General features: G+C 38.2%; 1 protein-coding gene across 5 annotated transcripts in view; it reads right to left on the reverse strand.

Annotated features, from left to right (window-relative positions):
* The window catches only part of SDK1 (sidekick cell adhesion molecule 1), a 574,835-nt gene that overhangs the window by 441,378 nt on the left and 113,087 nt on the right, over positions 1–20,370 (reverse strand). For all 5 annotated transcript variants that reach the window (XM_020802390.3, XM_020802389.3, XM_020802388.3 and 2 more), the window contains exon 2: positions 959–1,118. In XM_020802390.3, the coding sequence (XP_020658049.3) occupies positions 959–1,118 (160 nt within the window). The remainder of the gene's footprint in view (positions 1–958; positions 1,119–20,370) is intronic.

Below are 20,370 nucleotides of genomic sequence, written 5' to 3' on the forward strand. Positions count from 1 at the left end.
TTGGTTTTCTATTATAAATATTATGCAGTAATATGTCATGGAAGTTTTTGAATGTATAATAATTTCCATTCAATTCTTCAAGCATAGAACATATCTCTCCTGTCTTCTAGTATACTTGCCTTCTACATTTCTATCAACTCCAGTTTTCCTTAGCCAAGCCCATCTAAATTCTTCCACTACTCCTCAAGTTTGTTAATATCACTGATTTAAACCTTTCAATATTTCTCCTTAAATAATGACTGTATCTCACACAGAGAACACCACATTCGGTAGCATGTAACTCATGATACTAAGTGCTTTTTGAGTATTCAAAGTAATCAGACACCAACAATTCATCAGCAATGAAACTAAATTGTGCACTGAAGAAGGAATGAAGAAGCAGGCACAATGACCCTACTGATTTCTTCTTTCCTATGCAATCCATGATATATTATTGACTTTCTAATCCTCAATAGCAATTCTAAAAGAGCAGCTAAGTTTCCTTTCCTTTAGACTATGCCTTGGCATGTGTATGGGAGGCAGCAACTGAAATAAGCTAAAGATATAAGAGAAGGCCAACTGCTATTGTATTCTGTCTGGCCTTCAGATCCACTATTTGGAAACAGCACTATTCAGTTTGTACTGATTTGGTGGACCCCTGATAGATTCAGGGCCAAATTTTAATCCTGATTAAGAAATCCAGATCTTCATGTCTACAGTACATCTTTAATGTTTCAGTATATAATTTTCCATACTGTACAAAAATAATTTTTTTCATTCATAAAAGAGTGCCTGTACTAAACACACAAAAGTAATAGAAATGCCTTAAAGAGTCTAGTAAGATACTCCCACAGTCTGAAGTTTTATTATACAGGAATTTCACCTGTGTTTTTTGTGATTGCTGACATAAAAATGAGAATATCATCTCAATACAGTACTCAATACTATAAATGAAATCTACATTCTAGAAGTCATTTACTTGTATTCACTGGAGAAGGCAGTGGTTTCAATGTCATTATGCAACCACTTAAATTCCAACGGCCAGCTTCCTTCTGCCAAGCATGTGAGCACAAGACGATTCCCTTCTAGATGAATCTGGGGCAAACCTGGTTCTGTCTTGAAATAGGGCGCAACATCATCTGAAACAGGAGAGGAAAAATATTATCAAAACTAATCATAATGAAATAGCTTGAATTGTTATGTATGTTTTCATAAGAATAGTTGGAAAATAAATTAGAGCCACCATAATATAGTAGGTAGTGAACACTAGGACAAAACAATCCCAGTTTCATATAGTTTGTTCACATACTGCATACTGTACAGTTTGTTTGGTGCTGGGTTTTTACCATAATAAATTCAATTCAATATAGTTCATTGATAAAGCAAATGATCACAGGACCTGCACAATGTTCTCTCAGAATGCCTATGTTGGCTTCTGGTGCTTCAACTGTGGTTAAAGTAAACTACAGTTTCCAATTTTACCCTAAAGGACAAGCTATGGCTTTACTAACTGGCAGCTAAATCCATGGTTTGATCATAGGTTCAATTCTTTATTAGAAACTTCAGTTTTGGAAATATGGTTTTCTTTGAGCAGGGTTGAAATGCTGAAAGAAGAGGAACTTACAAGAGTGGTAAACAAATGCAAGAGTGGTTGATCCCTTTTGTGTGACCCCAGAATGATCAAACAAATATCAAGCTTTTATGGAGAAAACCCACTTCCTCAGGCTCCAGCACAACCCTTTCATGGAGAGTGCAAAAAGAAAGAAAGAAAGAAAGAAAGAAAGAAAGGAAGGAAGAAAGGAAGGAAGGAAGGAAGGAAGGAAGGAAGGAAGGAAGGAAGGAAGGAAGGAAGGAAGGAAGGAAGGAAAGAAGGAAGGAAGGAAGGAAGGAAGGAAGGAAGGAAGGAAGGAAGGAAGGGAAGGGAAGGGAAGGGAAGGGAAGGAAAGGAAAGGAAAGGAAAGGAAAGGAAAGGAAAGGAAAGGAAAGGAAAGGAAAGGAAAGGAAAGGAAAGGAAAGGAAAGGAAAGGAAAGGAAAGGAAGAAATCATTGTAGAAAAGAGTCTAACAATTATTACATCACTGAGAAGTGAATCCAGTTTTCTTTAGGTTGCATTCTCAGGCATCTGTACAGAATATCTTGGGATCTTTTATATCCCTACACTTGAGAACAAAAGGCTAATTACTCTGTGACTGTGTCTTGCTCATAAGAATGTTCTTTCCTTGCTTCATAAACCACGGTTTATAAAGCTGAGATCACTAGGTCTTTGGCTTTGCTTCTTCCCAACAGCTTTTTACCCAAGCCAAGAAATTTTGTAACATTAAGAACTTGTGTCCCCTTTTTTTCTTCTTCTTAGTGTGCCAGCATGAGGGCAGGAATGTTCTTGTCATTTTCATTATTATGACTGACGTACAAGATGTTCTGAGAGCTTTTCCAGCTGTACAGTATGAAATCTGCAAATAACTGATTGGTATAAATTGAACTGACAGAATGGAGGACTGTGGAACCCCACATTCACATTGCTTGGACACAAAGTTCAAGAAATGGCTTCAAAGCAGTCAACAACTCTGCACTGTAGAGCATAAAACAAGAGGAGGAGGAGGAGGAGGAAATTGCCTCTCCCATAAACGTCCAGGAGCAATGATTTACCTTTTGGCAGGTCACAACAACTCCCCCACTCATTTGCTACTGCTTAACATTCCCAAATATCAATCTTTTCATTTGTTTTGGAGAAGAGAAGTTTGGATTCATTTATTTATTTACTTACTTACTTAGTTAGTTAGTATCATTTGTAGAGAGTTTTTTGTGATCTGTGAGGTCTTCAAAGTTCCACTATATGAACCAAAGTTGCTCACTGCTGCTACACGCAATAAATTGCAAAGGGTTAAAATTATAGTGTTTGCAAAAGGAGATAAATACTCCAGTTAGAGCTCCTTTGTGGATTTAAATGAAACAAATAATGCTACTGTTCTCTGGTGAGTATATTTTCAGTGGGAGATGACAACTATAATAATAACTTTTAACTGTAGAACTGGAAGGGACCTTATAGATCATCGAGTCCAACCCCTCTCAAGGAGACACAGTGGGAAATTGGACTCCCAACCTTTGGCTTCAATTGAGAATGCTATAACCAGAATCCTATTTTGTACGCACACTCACATATGAGCAATAGTGTAAATACACTGGTCAATTACCACCAGTTGAAAAGTCACAATTTATATTCTTCGTTGTCACATATCTGGCACACAAATTATATAAATAATGTTTTCTTAAATAATGGGACTTTACTACTACATTTACTACAGTGTATTCAAGTGGTTGGATTCTGGGGTTGTGCATTTTCTAATAAAAGTAGTATACAGATCATTGGACTGTATGATACATATTCAGCTCAGTAGAAATTTGTATTTGAAATTCTAATCTCAGACATACTTGTCTCTTATACCCTCCAGTATATTTGGTGCAATATTCATCTGCTTCTCATGTTCACAAGAATTAAATCAGTTCATTAAATTCTCCTTAGAAAGTTATAAAAGTAAGCCTGGATGAAATGATTATCACAGCAGGGCATATCTCAGGATAAATAAAGAATTTTGATAGCAGCTTTGAACAAAACATTCTTCAGAACAGCACGATTAATGTGTCTTTCAACATTGTCTTTAACCAGATGGTCATAAAACTACAAAAACTGTTTGAATGAGACAGTTTTTAATAGTGTGCAAATGTCAGATATATTTTTTAAATTATATCAACCTGTAGATCAAAACTAGTAACCAGATTCCATGATGGAAAAGCACAAGCAGGAACTGTAGATTCAATCATAAAAAGACACAACTTAGAGAGGAAGAAATATCATAGAGCAATATTTATCTGCACAATACCCTGTCAAATTGAGAATAGGATCTAGTGAAGTTTATGAGTGTCCTCATCAAGTTTATGCTTATAATTACCATAGTTCTCCCTATATGAAACATACAACAAGGTAGACCTGTAAAATTAAAATGCATCCAAGTGGAGGGATGAGCTACCCTACATTGGGCCACAGAATGTCCATAATAATGTACCAACAGAATTTTCCTCAAGTCTGTGCATTCTTCTTCGGATTTTACTATCAACTGGGGTTGGGAGATTCTATCAAATCCACTCTAAAATTACTGTTTCAGGGGTTTTCCTCCATAGCACAAAGCAGATACAGAAGGTTTCAAATTGCAGAGATGATGGGGGCAGGGAGGGTATGAATAGTTTAACACTTTCGCTACCATCGTCCACACAAAGTGTCCACACCCAATCTGCTTTTTTTCTTAGCAGATACAAGATGGATACAATCATTCTTTTGCTATAGTATCATAAAATAGGCTCATTAAGATTTCTCCTGTTTTTTTCCAAAAATTGCCATGGTAGCCATTTTAAGTAGCTGTATCTTTTGTAGAAGAAAAATCACTAATTTTATCTATATCCCACCTTTTTCTAATAAAGAGATTCAAGGCCGCTTGGGGCATCAAAGCACTAGCACAAAATCAGCTGAGACAAGTACACTGTCAGGGCCCTGAAGCTGCCTTGTTCCTTCTGAGCTTAGCTGGAATCTTCAGAGCAGCTAGCAGTGGTATGGGGAACAATTAATTTTCCCAGGCACAATATATTGTTTTGAGATGTCCTTGTTATGATGTAAGTATTTAAGGATGCCTTGCTCTTGAACGGGCAATCAAGACTCAATTAAGCCTGCTTTACATTGTTAGATTCCTGATGAGGACATAAGTACTGGCACTGGGATGATGAAAGCTGGCATTCAAAATGTACCACCACTACATGGTCCACAATCATTGGATCCCTCTCTGACTCTAGTATTCTGAACAGATGGAAAGTATTGTCTGGATTTTTTCATCTAAAACTGCGATAGTGAGATTTGGACATGTATTTCCATGGATTATTTTATTACAGATAACAGACAAAACTAAAATCTTTGCACACCAAATCCTCAGTTTTTACCTTGGCTGCAGAAATATTCATAAGTCAGATATGAATACAAGATAGTTGTACATGAACCTTTCAAAATGAAAGTGAAGTGGGCATTTTGCACAAGGTAGCAAACTGGCCTCATTCTATCAACAGCCAACCATCCAATTCTCTTTGCAGCAGGAAGCATGCCTACATTTTAGAGCACAATCATATGGTGATTTTTTCAGATGTCCCAAAATATGTAATACAGCTTACTTGCCAAGTTAAGCATACACAGGACTCCAATTTTAGGGCAGCAAAATACTCTTGCTAAGCCACAGTTCCCTGTGCTGCATGCTAAACAAGTTCTGGTAGTTTGGGAACATTTCAAAGAAAGTTGTATGCAATGCTATTCAAGGAGACAAATCATTTGGGAAGATGACGCATCATATCCTTTCCAAACATTTGATTTGCAGTTTTTGGAAGTACCAGACAAACTTACACTACAAAGCTGAACAGATGCCATGCCTAGTTCCCAACAGAGGAACATAGGACACTAGTTTATATGGAGTCAGAACTTTAATCCATCAAACATTGACACTGGCTAGATGCAGACACCAAATGAAAATGACTGTCCACAGACTCTGGCAGAATTTTTTTCCTAACTTTACTTTGAGATGCTAGGGACTGAAGCTGGGACATTGACTATGCAAAGCTTGTGCTCTACCACTAAAGCACAGCCCCTCCTAGGGCCATTGTATAATGCATGAAGTCTCAGAGCTAAATCTGTTACTCAAACCTAGCTATATCTTTTCTCGGTCATTTTTTGTCAGTTCCTTTTTACAGAACTTTGCTGAATAACCTTAGAAATATACCGAATGTGTGCAGATGACAAAACTATACCAATAATTTTTAATTTTCAATTTATATTAACACATTTTAAATTAAAAATACAATGCATATCATATGGAAATAACACACAGTTTTACAACATAAATAAATTATTCTGTTTACTATATTACAAATTTCATCATAGATGAGTGCTGAATATGAAGTGAAGTTTAAAAGGGATTATTTTATTTCACTTAACTTGGACCTTCATATTTGCAGAAAATACTGTTACCATTATTAAACTGTTTTAAATTGAATTGTTACCATTATGATACTCTTCAAACTGTAATTAAACTGTTTTAAACCCATTAAAAAGTTTAATTACATCAATAGATCTGAATTTAAATTCCCTGTTTAAATTTAAAGAAACTAGATTGCAAAGCAGCATAAGATATTCAGTCATCATTAATATTCCAAAGACAAAAGAAACACTTTTTTTTTCAGATAAAGAGCAGAATTCTTCCAAACAAGGCAAGTAAACATATAAAGTCTGGTTCATTGCTGGTAGCCGGGATTTTAAAAATATTACCTAAACACTGGCTTTTGGATCCTAGTGGATTTCTTATTTTGAAATTCACAGCTGACAGGAGCAAACTGTAAAAATTCCAAGTATCCCCTTTATTATCTTGTTCACAGCCTGAAAAACTGGTTGAATTTAAGTTTATTTCAGGAGGTTGTACAGCTTGGAGGCCTGGAGCATACCGCTTTTCATGGCTTCCATGCAGGATTTTTTTTAATTCTCTGAATTCTCCATTTCAGTTTACCCATCTAGCTGTTATTTACACACACACACACACACACACACACACACACACACACACACACACACACACACACACACACACACACACACACACACACACACACACACACACACACACACACACAAAGGACTGGTCACAATAACTGAAATAATTTCACATGTTTTGTGTGGTCCTTTTTTCATCTGTCAACATGAGCAGGCAAGTGGACATTTACAAGATTGTATTTATCACTGTTCTGGAACAGCTGCCTAAGTCTGAAGAAACAAAGCTTCTTCCCATGTCCACTTGAAGTGGCTAGTTGCTCAAAGTAATCATGTGCTAATACAACTTAGAGTAGGAACAGTTATGTTGGATGAATGCTGGTGAAATTCTGCTAGGTTTCCTTGGCAGAAAGCTTGTTCAGAAACACATCTAGAACCCCACAGACCTCATACTACCCTCAGATACCTCCTGTGTGCCCTGTAGCTTATCCACACATGTTGACCTGACTAGACTTGAATTGTCTCTTTTCTCTCCCTGAGCTATGGAGCAACAGCAGCATAACCTTCGGATAGGAACCTGAAAAGAAAATTATCAAGTTACAGATGTATGAAATCCTAGGCTAAATAACAGAAAGTTCAAGATCTAAAAACATGGTGTAGCAGTTGTAGAAATTTAAAGAATGTTGGAGCCATGGCTGGGCCACGCTTTGGTGGCGCGGCTCATCTTTGCCTCCGTCCCCGGAAATCACGAGACCTCTCAAATCTCGCAACAGCACTTCCTGGGAGGGGGGGAAAGGCAGGTTATTTAAGGGCCGTTACCCCCTCTCCTCTTCCTCTTCCTTCAATGGCAACTGTGGGAGAAGGAGTATGGTTGTTTGGTTGACTTGAACTGCATTGTTGGCTTTGAGACCGGCACAGAGCGGAGATTGGAATAGGGGGGTAGCACTGGCTCCCTCCCTGGGTTTGCTGGGAATTTCATTCCGTTAATTATTTTGTGATTCTTTACTTGGGTTGGGGGACTTAAGTAATTTTGATTATTTTCTTGGTTATTACTGGGAAAGGGGTGTGTGCAAACGTGCAGACCACCCATTAACACTTCCCGGAGGACTGTTAATAGGGAGGTCTGCAGAGCTGTCTGCAGCGGCCTTGGATCGGTGATTGGTCACCAGAGGATCCGCTTGGATAGGCCTGAATTTTTTCGGCCAGAGGGAGTACAACTGTCCAATGCTGGTTTGGATGTCTTCCTAGAAGACATCAGCGGGGGCCTGCTTTTGGAGCTTGATAAGCTTGATGGCAGGCATGGGACTTAGCATGGCTAGTCCCTATGCTGTGGTGGGTAGTGCAGATAAAACAGTTTTTTTTGTGAGTCCCATAGCTATCTCAGGTAAGGTATAGCTCATCTGAACTCCCAGCATTGTGGATCGTGCGATTACGGTGCTTAGGGGGGGAAATGCGCTGGAGCGACACCTGGACCAACAGTCCACAAGGAGAGGGACAAGGAGAGGGTGGCTTGAGGTCCAGGGGTGGTCAAATTTAGACTGGCCGGATTAGCGCTGTCTTTACGGCAGCGAGAACTTGGGGCCAGAGACTCGCCCATTGGTTTATTAGGGGGTCGGGAGGGGACCTCCATGCTTAAACCTAATTCTGCACTACAGCAGGACCCCCCCCCCCTTTGCCAAAGGACTGGCAATACTGTTTATTCAATAAAGTGTGGCCCATGTTTAATCCATAATCTTGGTCTCACATCTTTATTCTGGGGTAGGGAGCAATAGGATGAGCGAACTCAAATTTTTAAGGTCCCCTTGAAACAGAATGTAGAATGTAGTCATATAATGGAAAATAGAAGATGCTCCAGGCTCAGTGAACTCTGTAATAGAATTCTGGTTTCATGAAGCCTGTGGCAAAACTTCCACTGATATCAAAGACATTCCGGTTCTAACATTTTTCTTTGAAACTACCGAATAATGTGTTTCTTTAAAAAATAAAGCCTACATACACATCAGATGTTTCTGAACTATGGAGAAAAAGACATAAAAGTTTTATATAACTTAATTATGAACAGTTTGCATGCTGTATCCTATAAGCAAATATGTAAAGTTTGCCCCTGGGTCCTCTCAAATGATTGAGAATTACCAGCATGTATAAAAGGCAGTTACAGAATAAATCCACTAGTATTTTTTCTGTTTTGTTTTGTTTTGTTCCCTCTCTCTTAGGAAACGATTCAGCGGAGCCATCCAATGAAACTGATGCCTACGAACCAGTTACCCTAATTATCTCTTTGTACCCATTTTTATTGGTTGATATCAACATTCAAATTAATAGACAAATAATTCCACACTGGCAATATCTTCTCCTCTCTAGGATACGATTTCCTGATACATCATCTACAATATCCCACCCAACAATTCTTACTTGTTAAAATGCTGCTACCAACAACTTTGAGCACTTTTGCTGTCTAGCTTACAAGAAAAAAAAATTTAAAATACACAAAACTGCAACAATTCTAGTGTGCAAAAAGAAAATATGTCAGTTATATTCTGTGCAAGAAACATAAGGCAAAACCTTCTACAATAATTAGAACACATCTCTCTCTCCCTCGCCCCCCCCCAAAAAAAACAAAAACCTCGTACCCTTCAGAATTTCTGGGCTACCACCATTAAGTATTTTGACCATGTATCATGCATGCTGGGGCTCAAAAGATCTTGAGGGCATCAGGTTGAGAACCTAGAAGTTTTAGGACCTACAGTATCTCAGCTGAAAACCTTAGTGGAGTGCATATTGGAGGCCTACATTTGATGCTGGTGAGCTGAAATTAACTTTGCAGTAGTCAGACCTCTGTAAAAAATACCAGGAAGCTGGTCTTCTGTCTTTGCCAAGACAAAGAAATAGTTTACACAGCAATTCCCAGTTAAATTCAGTCAGTCAAATTCTTTAACAAAGAATCTTTAACTCCAGACCTGATTTAAATCAATTTAGACTATACAGAACAGTCAGCAGATCATGCAGGCAAAGCACCCTAAAAAGACATCTGTTTACTCTAGTACAAGCTTCCTTCAGTTTGTAAGCTGTAAATTAGCTTACTTTCATTTTGTCATTCATCTTTTTGTCATTAGACTTTGGGAGCTTTACTTGTGCTTCACTTGCAAGTTTGATTGCTCAGACATGGCGTCTTGACAGAATTGCAAGTCAGGATGAAAAACTGTATAAAATTGACATTTTCCTTAATACATTATCTAACATCCCCCGAGTATACTTATCCATGATATTGGACTCAACTGATCATTCTAATAATCTAATTCAAGGGCAGACAATTGTCTATTCCCCAAGGTAGTTGGACAACTGCAATTATCCCTGATAACTCAGTATTTGACTTAAGCTGACAACAGTTGGGAATTCAGTAACACTTTAAGGCCAGCATGACTGCCTGTTCCTGATCTAAACTTGTGGGATATTTGAATGTCTTTACAATTCAAGTGGCACAGTGAGAAAATAATTCTCCAAACTCAACCCATCTAGCAGCTTAATTTTACCAGTCCCACTTCAGCATTCTTAAAATAATACAAAATGATCCATAATAAGTCTTGCTGTTCTGTAAGATCCATTTAAACTACAGGAATTTTTTTTTCTTCCCTTATTTTTTCTCTCCAATTTTGTTTTTTGCGTTAAGCTTAAATCAGCAATTTATAAGTTATACTAACTAGTCCACAGGTATTAATGTTCATTAAACAAAATGTACATGTAAATTCTCTGCAAGATTCCAGTCTGAATCAACTATAATAACCACAAACATTCTGAACTCTGAATTCTTGTTTTTATCATGACTATTTTTCTCACAGCAATTGTGTTATTAAGTATCTAACCTTCCTTCGTACATATATCAAACACACCTTTTACATCTGGAGGAAAAATGGTCACATTAATCAACCAAAGTACTTGATAAAGAACTTTTATGCCAGTTCTCCAGATAAAAGAATGGAAAGTTTGGCACATAGAATAGCAAGCACACAAGTTAGGATTTCTAATTCCGAAGCAATAACTCAGCTTTATTGTAGAATTGCTTGATCACCACAGAACACTTTCCCTTCTTGTCAGATATTAGTACTAGCTGACCAACAGTTCACACAGGAAAGAGCATGAAGCAGTTCCATTTTTAAAATGGAGATCACTCTCCAATCATGAATACACAGACTGTATCTACATCTTTGAGAAAACCCAATGGGAATTCACAGTGACTACTGTCTCTGTAAATGATCCAAGCCCTGTTGCAGTTTCAAAATGATGCCAATGCACACTTTTAAAAACTGTACCAGGGCTTTCACTGCCAGTCACCAGTGTCATGCAGCAGAGTCCTTGTTTGCTTGACATGCAGAAGAAATGGAATTGCTGGAGCATCCCCTACAAGTGTTGGTAGGCTTCTTGGTTACCTTGGCACTGGTTGGGTGGCGCCAATTTTCTTCCTGAGAAGAGGGGGCAGCTCCAGTAGTTCCATTTTTTATGCATGTCAAGCAGGTGAGCATTCACCGTGACCCTGGCACTATCAGTAATAGCAGGAAGCTTCCCAATACCGGCCAGCTAATGGGCTGGCAACTGGTTCACTTCATGCTTCAACATGATGAGTCACATTAAAACAGGGTATATAAAATGGGCAGTTTTGTTCCTGTTTGTAGATAACTGCAATAAAAACTTCACAGGATATCTGTATATTTGTAGTTTCTGCCACAATAGAGGATCCAAATTAACCCAATAGAATTGAGTACTTTGCCTGAAGATAGGCTGTGGCCAGAACCCTACTAATGTCTTCTACATAATGTTTATGTAATTTGCCATGGTTAATTGATGAAGTGCCAGTGCATCTCAGTTGCATGCCTGATTTCATGCTGGATTGCATACCAAGAAACAATAAGAGATAATGTGACCCCCATGTTACAGCACCTCCACTGCAGCCAATCTTTTCTAGGCACAATTCAATATGCTAGTATTAACCCATAAAGCCCTAAATGGCTTGGGTCTGCCTGGACTTTAAGATAATCGGGGTGGGCTGGGGTTGGGCTTTCTCTTGGTCCTGCCACCATCACAGTTGTGCTTGGTGTGGACATGGGAGAAGGCCTTCTCTGTTGCTGATCCCAGACTCTAGAACTCCCTCCCACGGGAAGCTAGGCTGGCTCCATCATTGCTGTCCTTTCCAGAAGCAGGCAAAGACCTTTCAGTTCAGGCAGGCTTTCCCTTAATAACAGGTGGTCTGAGCGGAGTTTTTAAATGAATGATTGTGCTCTGTAGTTTTAAATATGTTCTAGTATTGATTTTATTACTGTTTTTCATGTACTATATGTTTAATTCTTTTTTTAAAATTTGCATACCTACTGTTTTCAGCTTTTACACATTGTCTTTTTTAATTATGTAAGCCGCCTTGGGTTCTTTTTAAGGAGAAAGCAAGGATAAAAATATTTTAAATGAATCAATCAATCATTTCTGTTCCAGGCTCAAAGATCTAGAAGAGAGACATTTTGGGGGGATATAAGAATACCTCTTGAAATCCTACAAAATGAGTATTTTATACCAAAGTACAGATGGGCTTAAGCTACTATGAAAGGTACTTTGCAATTTGATATGAAAACTAAACTAGCCAACTGAAATATGCCATTAAAGCAATTCCTGATATTCAAACATATACTGATCTATTTAGATATAAATAACAAACCTGATTTTTTGTTTTGAATAAGGACTATTATTGAATACAAAAAGCTACAGAACTGCCATATATGAAATTAGATTCCAAAACAGAATTCCAGTAGGTAGCCTGGAAAGACTAAAACTAAATCTCTACCTCTATGCATTGGGGGAGATATAGTTCTCATCCTGTTTTCTTGAATGATGAGGCTAATTCTGAACTTCAAGTTATTACTCTTGATTGTATCATTAATGAAGTTATTGTGAGTAATCAGAGAGAATAGAGATTTTTCATCTTGCTCAGCTACTTTCAGCTTTCAGGTAAGGGCATCCAGAAATAAATTGTTCACTGGAAACAAATTAAATGCAGACTACAGTACTAGCAGTCTGTGTCTGCAATATAGAAAATTATGGGGGCAAATAATTTGAATGAAGATTTTTTTCCTTTGTAGCAAATAGAAACTCATATACAAGCCAATACAGCACTTAATTACTCTCTTTGTAGCAGACTCTAATATACATTATTACAAAATTACAAAGTTATATGCTATCTGTTCCTCAGCACACTTTCAATCATGATGTTAATTAAGAGCCGGAAACCTTCAAAAGCATTTCAGCTTGCGTGTGTTGCTCTGGAAGCCAAGGAAAGCAATTTGGGAAAAGGTGGTGAATCAGACATTCAGTCAAATCTTCCTTTGATCAGATTCAACATGCATTTCCAAGACTTTTCAGTAAATGGACTAGGAGAGTTTGGCAAATGATTTTGAGTCCTCTAGTGGGATCAAATGCCACAGTACATGTTCCAACATCAGATTAGAGAGGTCTTTCAATTACTATGGGGCACACAAGAATTGTGTCACCCAATCTGCACTAATCTTCTTCATCATAACAGAATATTTTCTAATAAAACGTGAAATCTGAACTATGAACTCAGAAGACCCTTCCAACACAGAAAAGCCTATCTTGGAAAAGGTCATGTCTCTGTTCTTAAAAATAAAGCTTCAGAAATTATTTCCCAATACCTCCACTGTTGCTTTCTAAACTGGCAATGTGTAGGGAGTGAAAACAGACCAGTCACTACTGAAGGGATGTTATTGTGTGGCTCTGATTGTACTGATTCCAATTTGCATACAGAAATTTAATTTTATTTTATTTGGTAGAAATTTTCATATTTTTCTTACAATATATGGCCCCGTGATATGTTATGGCATGCAATATTCTGTCTCAGTACCACAATATTCTGTGGAAACAAATATAGAATTATACAGAAAAAAGGCAGCTTGATTTCCGAAGGCTGGTGTTTTGAGGGTTTGTGAGAGAAAATAAAGCACTACATTTCCAGATACAGTTACAATGCAGGCAAATCTCTTTCAGTCTGAGAGTGGGTGAGCTGCTTTCACTGCCAAGACTTCCATTTGAAGCGTCAGTGTCCTATAGCATGGCTGCACCCTGACAAACACTGACGACTCTTAACAAAAGGATCCAGCTGGGTCAGAAGGAACAATGTTGCATGCTGTGAAGGCACTGATCCAGGGCCCCCAAACAAGCCTATAGCCTGAAGTGCTTTGATTTATGGTACCACACATTATGTGCCCCAGGATCTCCAGAGACGTAAAAGTAGATGCCATGTGAGAAGTGACAAATGATTATCTGTTTGAGGCTTTGCACACTTTAGAATAGGGAATGGAAGAATAAGGAAGACCTGACCACGAGGAACAAAGGGATCTAGCTGAACTCCAGACCTTCAGACGTTTTCTTCCTGGAACCATAGAAGCCAAAAAGTACAGTTTACCTATCATGTGAGTTCTACCTGATCATTCCTCTTCCTAACTGACAGCTAATGTCCATTCAGACATATACTGTGCCCCCCCAATTCTCCTTTTTTTAAAAACAAAACAAAACAAAAAGCATGGGAACATGATGCCTTTTTCTTGCATGGCCGCTCTTTCCTATACCTTTCCCTGCTTTACAACAAGCTTTCTGAGATAGAGCGACCAAAACTGTATACAGTATTTAATGTGTTTACTCTATAGATTCATATTAAGCTGATTAAGTGTTGGAGTTATGTTCCATGAGAGGAAAACTCAAAGCAATGGAGGTTCTAGCTTAGAAAATACATTGTTCAAATGGGAATCTGAAGGATTTAGCAAACTAGGAATGGCATGTTGGTATTCCACTGGAGTCACACAACAAAACTGATCAGCAGTAGGTTCAGACCAGTGAAGAAGAAGAAGAAGAAGAAGAAGAAGAAGTCATCTCTGTGCAGTGCATAATCATTGAATTATGTGCTCCAGAACACTCTAAGGAACCCTGTCTTAGTTTTTTTTAATTTGGTTCTATTAATCATGGTGTCTTCATGTATTAAAGCAGTTCATCCTTGGAAACTGTTGCTTTGGTGTTTTTGTTTACCATTTTAGAGTGGTATTTGTTTCATTCTTCTGTAATACTTGTATACTTCCTGTTTTTAGCTTTTAAATGTTTCAATATTTTTAAATAGTTTAATGATATAAGCCACCTTTGGTTCTTTTTAAGGACAATTGCAAAGTAAAAATGTTTAAATAAAATAAAATGGATAATCAAATAAGTTAGTGTGAGGACCTTTATATCTTACCCGTAAGCGTTCCTGAAATATCAGACTGGTTGCTTTTGGAAACGTTGGACTTGGTGGACTTTTTGTCAAGTAGCCAAGCAATTGTTTCATCTAGATTTCCTTTATTTATTCCTCAATGAAGTCATATCTTCCTAGTCAAACTGTATGAATCTCAATGCATACCTATCTATTTTCTAATACAATATTTTACTCTCTTGAATATACAAACTGGAATCTGCAGAAATATCTGGTTTGTAACATTATCAAGGCTTCCCCAGCTAGTTCTCCAAAGGTTCTAACCTACAACTACCCAGCTGGCTAAGTCTGGTGGGGATTTGAACTGCAGAACATCTACAGGACCTGATTTGGAAGGAAGCTGATTTGCACCGATCATCATGGTTCCAACAAACCGCTGAAGTCAGAACTACTTTCTTAAAGAATAAAATACATTTTGGTACATTCAAAAGGGTTAACTTAGAAAAGATCTTACAGCAATTGAGAAATGAAATCCAGAACAGTTTTCAAATTCTAGGACAATGTACAGTATTCACATCACAAAACATTTCTGGTTCCGTCTGAAAGATCAAATATCCACTTTTTATCTGACACACCATTCCTTTTCTACTACATGTTCTTCCTTGTACATAAATTAGCAACAGCTGGCAAACTGAAAAGCCACTATTCTTCAGTTTAACTAGAATAGATTCTCACTGAACATTTTTGATATTGACCCTTAGTGTACAAGACTCTTACAACATCTGACAGGCACATGTCCACAAAACATGGTGTATATTCTTTTATCATACTCCAAAGAAGCAAACAGAAAAGTCCAAATTCAAGTATATTTAGTAAAAGTATGTGATTAATGTTACAATTTGTGCCCTTTACACACAGCCAGTGAATTATTAACTTGGTTCTAACTAGATACGACATCAGGAGATCTATGAGCAGTCTTCCCACCAATTTTTAAATGCTAAACAGAAAAAAAGAACCTAAGCTTGATTTTAAAAAAATCACAGAAGCGAGAAGGAAGAGTGGTCCTTTTACCTCTGCCATGTGTCTTTTGCACTGCATGGGAAAGGAAAACTGGAAAGAAGGTGAATGTTTACTGGGAGAGGGGAAGAGTGGGAAAGGGATTCAACTTTATCCCTCTTGATATATTCATTGTCAGTACCAAACAGCTGTTGTCCACTTGACAGAGAAATCTTATAATAAATCTTCCAGCACAGATGGTTCTATCCTCAGTTGTAAGTAAATACAAAATACTTTCTATATATAAATAATGGGGAGTGTATTAGCAAAGTAATGCACACAAGAACATTAGAGATTGGCTTCATATTAAAAAAAAAAGTATATGTAGACCGAATGAAATTTAAAGGGTATCCTATGTGCTCAAAAATATTCCTCAAGGCCAAACTGAAACATACTGAGCTTCTGATAATCCTCACTTTTGTTGAAATACAGTGGGGTCTTGACTTAAGAACGGCTCGAGTTAAGAACATTTTGACTTAAGAACCACTCTCATAGGAAAATATTGACTTGACTTACATACTTAGATTTGAGTTATGAACTGAAAAAAAAACCACGTGGGAGGCAGGGAAAGTGCAAAAAGTAAACTTTCAGTTAACTGTTGGCCAGTGAAAAGGGTGCCTGTCTGCTTCCTCACTCCTCCCAGTGTTTAGAGAGTGGATTGGGAGACAGTCTTCAGACTGCCTGGTACTGTACTGCCTGGACTGTATTTTCCCTGCCTTCCCTGAACCTTTCTTGACCTAAGAAAAAAAGAAACAAAATATCCCCCTCTAGTGGTCGAAGGCAGAATAGCAGGTTCCCATTAGTTTCTATGGACGGAAAAGAGCAGATACGGATCAAATGGTTTTCAATGCATTCCTATGGGAAATGCAGATTTGACCTGCAAACTTTTTGACTTGAGAACCGCCTTCCAATACGGATTAAGTTCTCAAGTCAAGACCCCACTGTAAACTCTTTCCTTCTCATGCTCAGTACCAGCTTAAGGTTAGCTTCTTCTTTTATTTTTTGGTGCTGTCCTCCTCCATCACCATTTCACTTAATGTATATTTTAGGCAGAAGGGACGTGGTAGCGCTGCAGACTTAACTGTAGAAGTCTCTGTGCTGCAGGGTCAGAAGACCAGCAGTCATAAGATCAAATCCATGCAACGGCGTGAGCTCCCGTCGCTTGTCCCAGCTCCTGCCAACCAAGCAGTTCGAAAACATGCAAAATGCAAGTAGATAAATAGGTACCACCATGGTTGGAAGGTCACGGCGTTCCATGTTTAGTCATGCTGGCCACATGACCACGAAAACTGTCTATGGATAAACACTGGCTCCATGGCTTGGAAACGGGGATGAGCATCGCCCCTTAGAGTCAGACACAACTGGACTAAACTTCAAGGGGAACCTTTACCTTTACCTTACTATATTTTAGGCTGCATATTCAAACAAACTGTTTTATACAGTATTTGGGAAAATAGAAGCAAGGAAGCTGAAGAAACCAAAGATGATTGCTAATGTCAGAAAGGGAAAGAAATTTGAGGAGGAGAATAGAGATGGAGCACTGGGTTTTGTTTTGTTTTTATTAAGGATTAAGATCACAGATTGAAAGCTAGAAGAAAATGTGGGATTGCACTATTTATCATTCCACTACCAAATTAACTACATGTTTGAAAGAATGATGCAGTTCATGGGATGTTTGAATTGTCCATTTTGATGAATTTAGCAAATAATTTAAAATACACAGAGAGAGAGGGTTTTTTCCTCTAAAAACTAACAGAGATTCTTCAAAGTTGAATAAATAAACCAAAACTGTATAGAAAAAAAAACTGCTGCTAGTTTTGGAGACCAAAAACCTACAGAATCAAGATACATGTCCAGGGCTAGCCAGGCAAGCACATTTCCTCTTTTTTTGGCTGACTCTCATATGACTGATTCTGCCACTAGTGTGGGACACCAGCAGTGGAAAAGATGGTCTGCAAAACAGTCAGAATTAATTTCATGATTGTCATTATCACAATGAAATTCTGGCTGTTGTTTATATAAGGGCTTGATCACACAAGCCATTTATACCAATTCTTTCCATACCTCTGTTGTATTTTTTATTTTTAAATTTTTTTTTAATTAGATTTCTATCCCACCCTTTTAGACAGAGTCTACTCAGGGCGGGTTCCATTAAACATTATAAACTAAAACAGTTAAAACAATTCCAAACAATAATGTTGGAAATGCTCAAGATGGGAAAAACAGAAAATGATAGTAAGAATAAAGTCAAGTATTGACAGGAGGGAAGGCCTGCCTGAAGAGCCAAGTTTTTAATTGGCTCTTAAAAATTGGCTCTTAAAGTTGGCTCTTAAAAATGTATTGTACCAATACATTTATTTTTGTGGTCACGTGGTATATATGAACATTCCCATTGTTTTTAACTATATTGATTCATTTCTTCCTATCTGAACTGTTACAACAGACTAATTCATTTTCTATACTATTTCTTGGGGCAATCAGCCCCCCCTTGTCCTTTTAAAAAAATAACAAAAGTGATGTATCAACAATACAACAGAGAGGAGCAAGCCTTCCCTCCTCCTCCCCCTTTTCCTTCCTTCTTTTACCCAAACCCTTTGCAAATTATAGTGAAGAGCAAGCTAAAGGTAAAGGAGAGGAGATGTTACAGTCTTTTCTTTACAGTTCAAAGCAGGAAATGTCTCTGCTCAAGCCCTACTTCACCCATAAGGGAGGGCAGGAAGGCTGCCTCCTTAGAACTGTCTCCTTCTGAGCAATGTATTCACATCAATTTGTTGATAAACCTTTAAAATATATAGTTTTTAAAAAGGGTACAAGCTCAGTGGCCAAGAAGTGGCCACAGCTCCCAGAAGACCGACCCCTTTGCAAGGGAAATAAATCAACAGTGATGTCCACACAGGCTGAAACGATAAGTAATGAAGTGATTAATCATTGGTACAAAATAAACATCCAGCAAGGGAGAAGCAAACTGGAAATAAACTGCAGGCCAGGAAAATGAGTCTATCATGACTGTGCATCATGTGACTGGAAATTCGGAAACAATCTAAAAAACAGTCAAAGAGGAATAACTTGGATTCTTTTGGCTAATGAGATCAGGACCTAAAATACTTACAATGCTTCTTTAATCTATTCACAAAAAGCTTCAAGATGAAGTACTAGAATGACTATGCATGAGTAGCAATTTCTACTTAGCTCATTTACACTTTAAATCCATGGTAGTGTTTTATTTTTTTCACCCAATTTCTTTCTACCAATTTCTATTACACATTGCAGATAGTATTCTTGTCGGCATCCTTCAGTCTCGAGAGACTATGCTAACGTGCTCTGAATAGAGGTCTTGGAACAGTGTCTAGTGTGGCTGAGAAGGCCAATTTGAGAGTGACAATCTCTTCCACACTGAAGACAAATCCAACCTGCCCCCTGTCCAGCTCCCTGGTTTTGCTGATTTCAGGACTGCCTCTTTGCCTCAGCCAACTGGACAAGGGTCTCTTCAAATTGGGAGAGACCATGCTGCACCGCCTGCCTCCAGCTTGAATGCTCAGATGTTAAGGTTTCCCATCTGTTGAGGTCCATTCCCAAGGCCTTCAGATCCCCCTTGCAGATATTTTTGTATTGCAGCTGTGGTCTCCCTCCGAGGCACTTTCCCTGCACAATTACTCGATACAGGAGATTTTTTAGAATACATGCTAAACATTCCAGCTCATTCTCAGACTACCCTATTTGGAAATTTGTCCTGCCAGGTGATACCAAAAATGCATTGGAGACAATACATATGGAACATGTTCAACTTCCTGTCCTGCTGTGCACAAAGGGTCCAGAACTCACTGCAGTACAGGACTGTACTCAGGACACAGACTCTATAGACCTGGATCTTGGTATATGCCATCAGCTTCTTATTAAGTCATACTCTTTGTGAGTCTACAGAACATGGCATCTGCTTTGTCAATGTGTTTATCCAGCTCAACATCTAGAGAGAGTGGCAGAGATTGTTGAGCCAAGGTACACAAAGTCATGAACAACCTCCAATTCTTGTGTAGAGATGGTAATAGGGGGAGGTGGGTCCACGCCCTGGCCCGTGACTTGTGTTTTCTTCAGGCTGGTTGTTAATCCAAAATCTTGGCAGATCTTACTAAAACAATTCATAAATTGTTGGAGCTCTTCAGCAGAATGGGCAACAACAGCTTCATCAGCAGCAAAGAGGAAGTCCCGCATGCATTTCAGCTGGACTTTGGTCTTCGCTCTCAATCTAGAGAGATTAAAGAGCTTTCCATCTGATCTAGTCTGGAGATAGACACCTTCTGTTGCAGTTCCAAGAGAACTTTGCAGAACAATAATTGAAATTCTATTGTTAAGCATAGTAAATTGCAGTAGAATACCAATTTAATCTGTGGGGATTGCATGAGTCAGTTCCTCCATTAATTCAATTGATTCAAATCAGCCTATTTTTGTTGCAATTTACTATGCTAAAGTAAATTGCCACTAGAATAGGTCCATTTGAATCAATGGAACTTATGGAAAAGTTGATTCACCAAAGCCA

This window comes from Pogona vitticeps, chromosome 13, assembly GCF_051106095.1.
Source record: "Pogona vitticeps strain Pit_001003342236 chromosome 13, PviZW2.1, whole genome shotgun sequence".
NCBI lineage: Eukaryota > Metazoa > Chordata > Lepidosauria > Squamata > Agamidae > Pogona > Pogona vitticeps.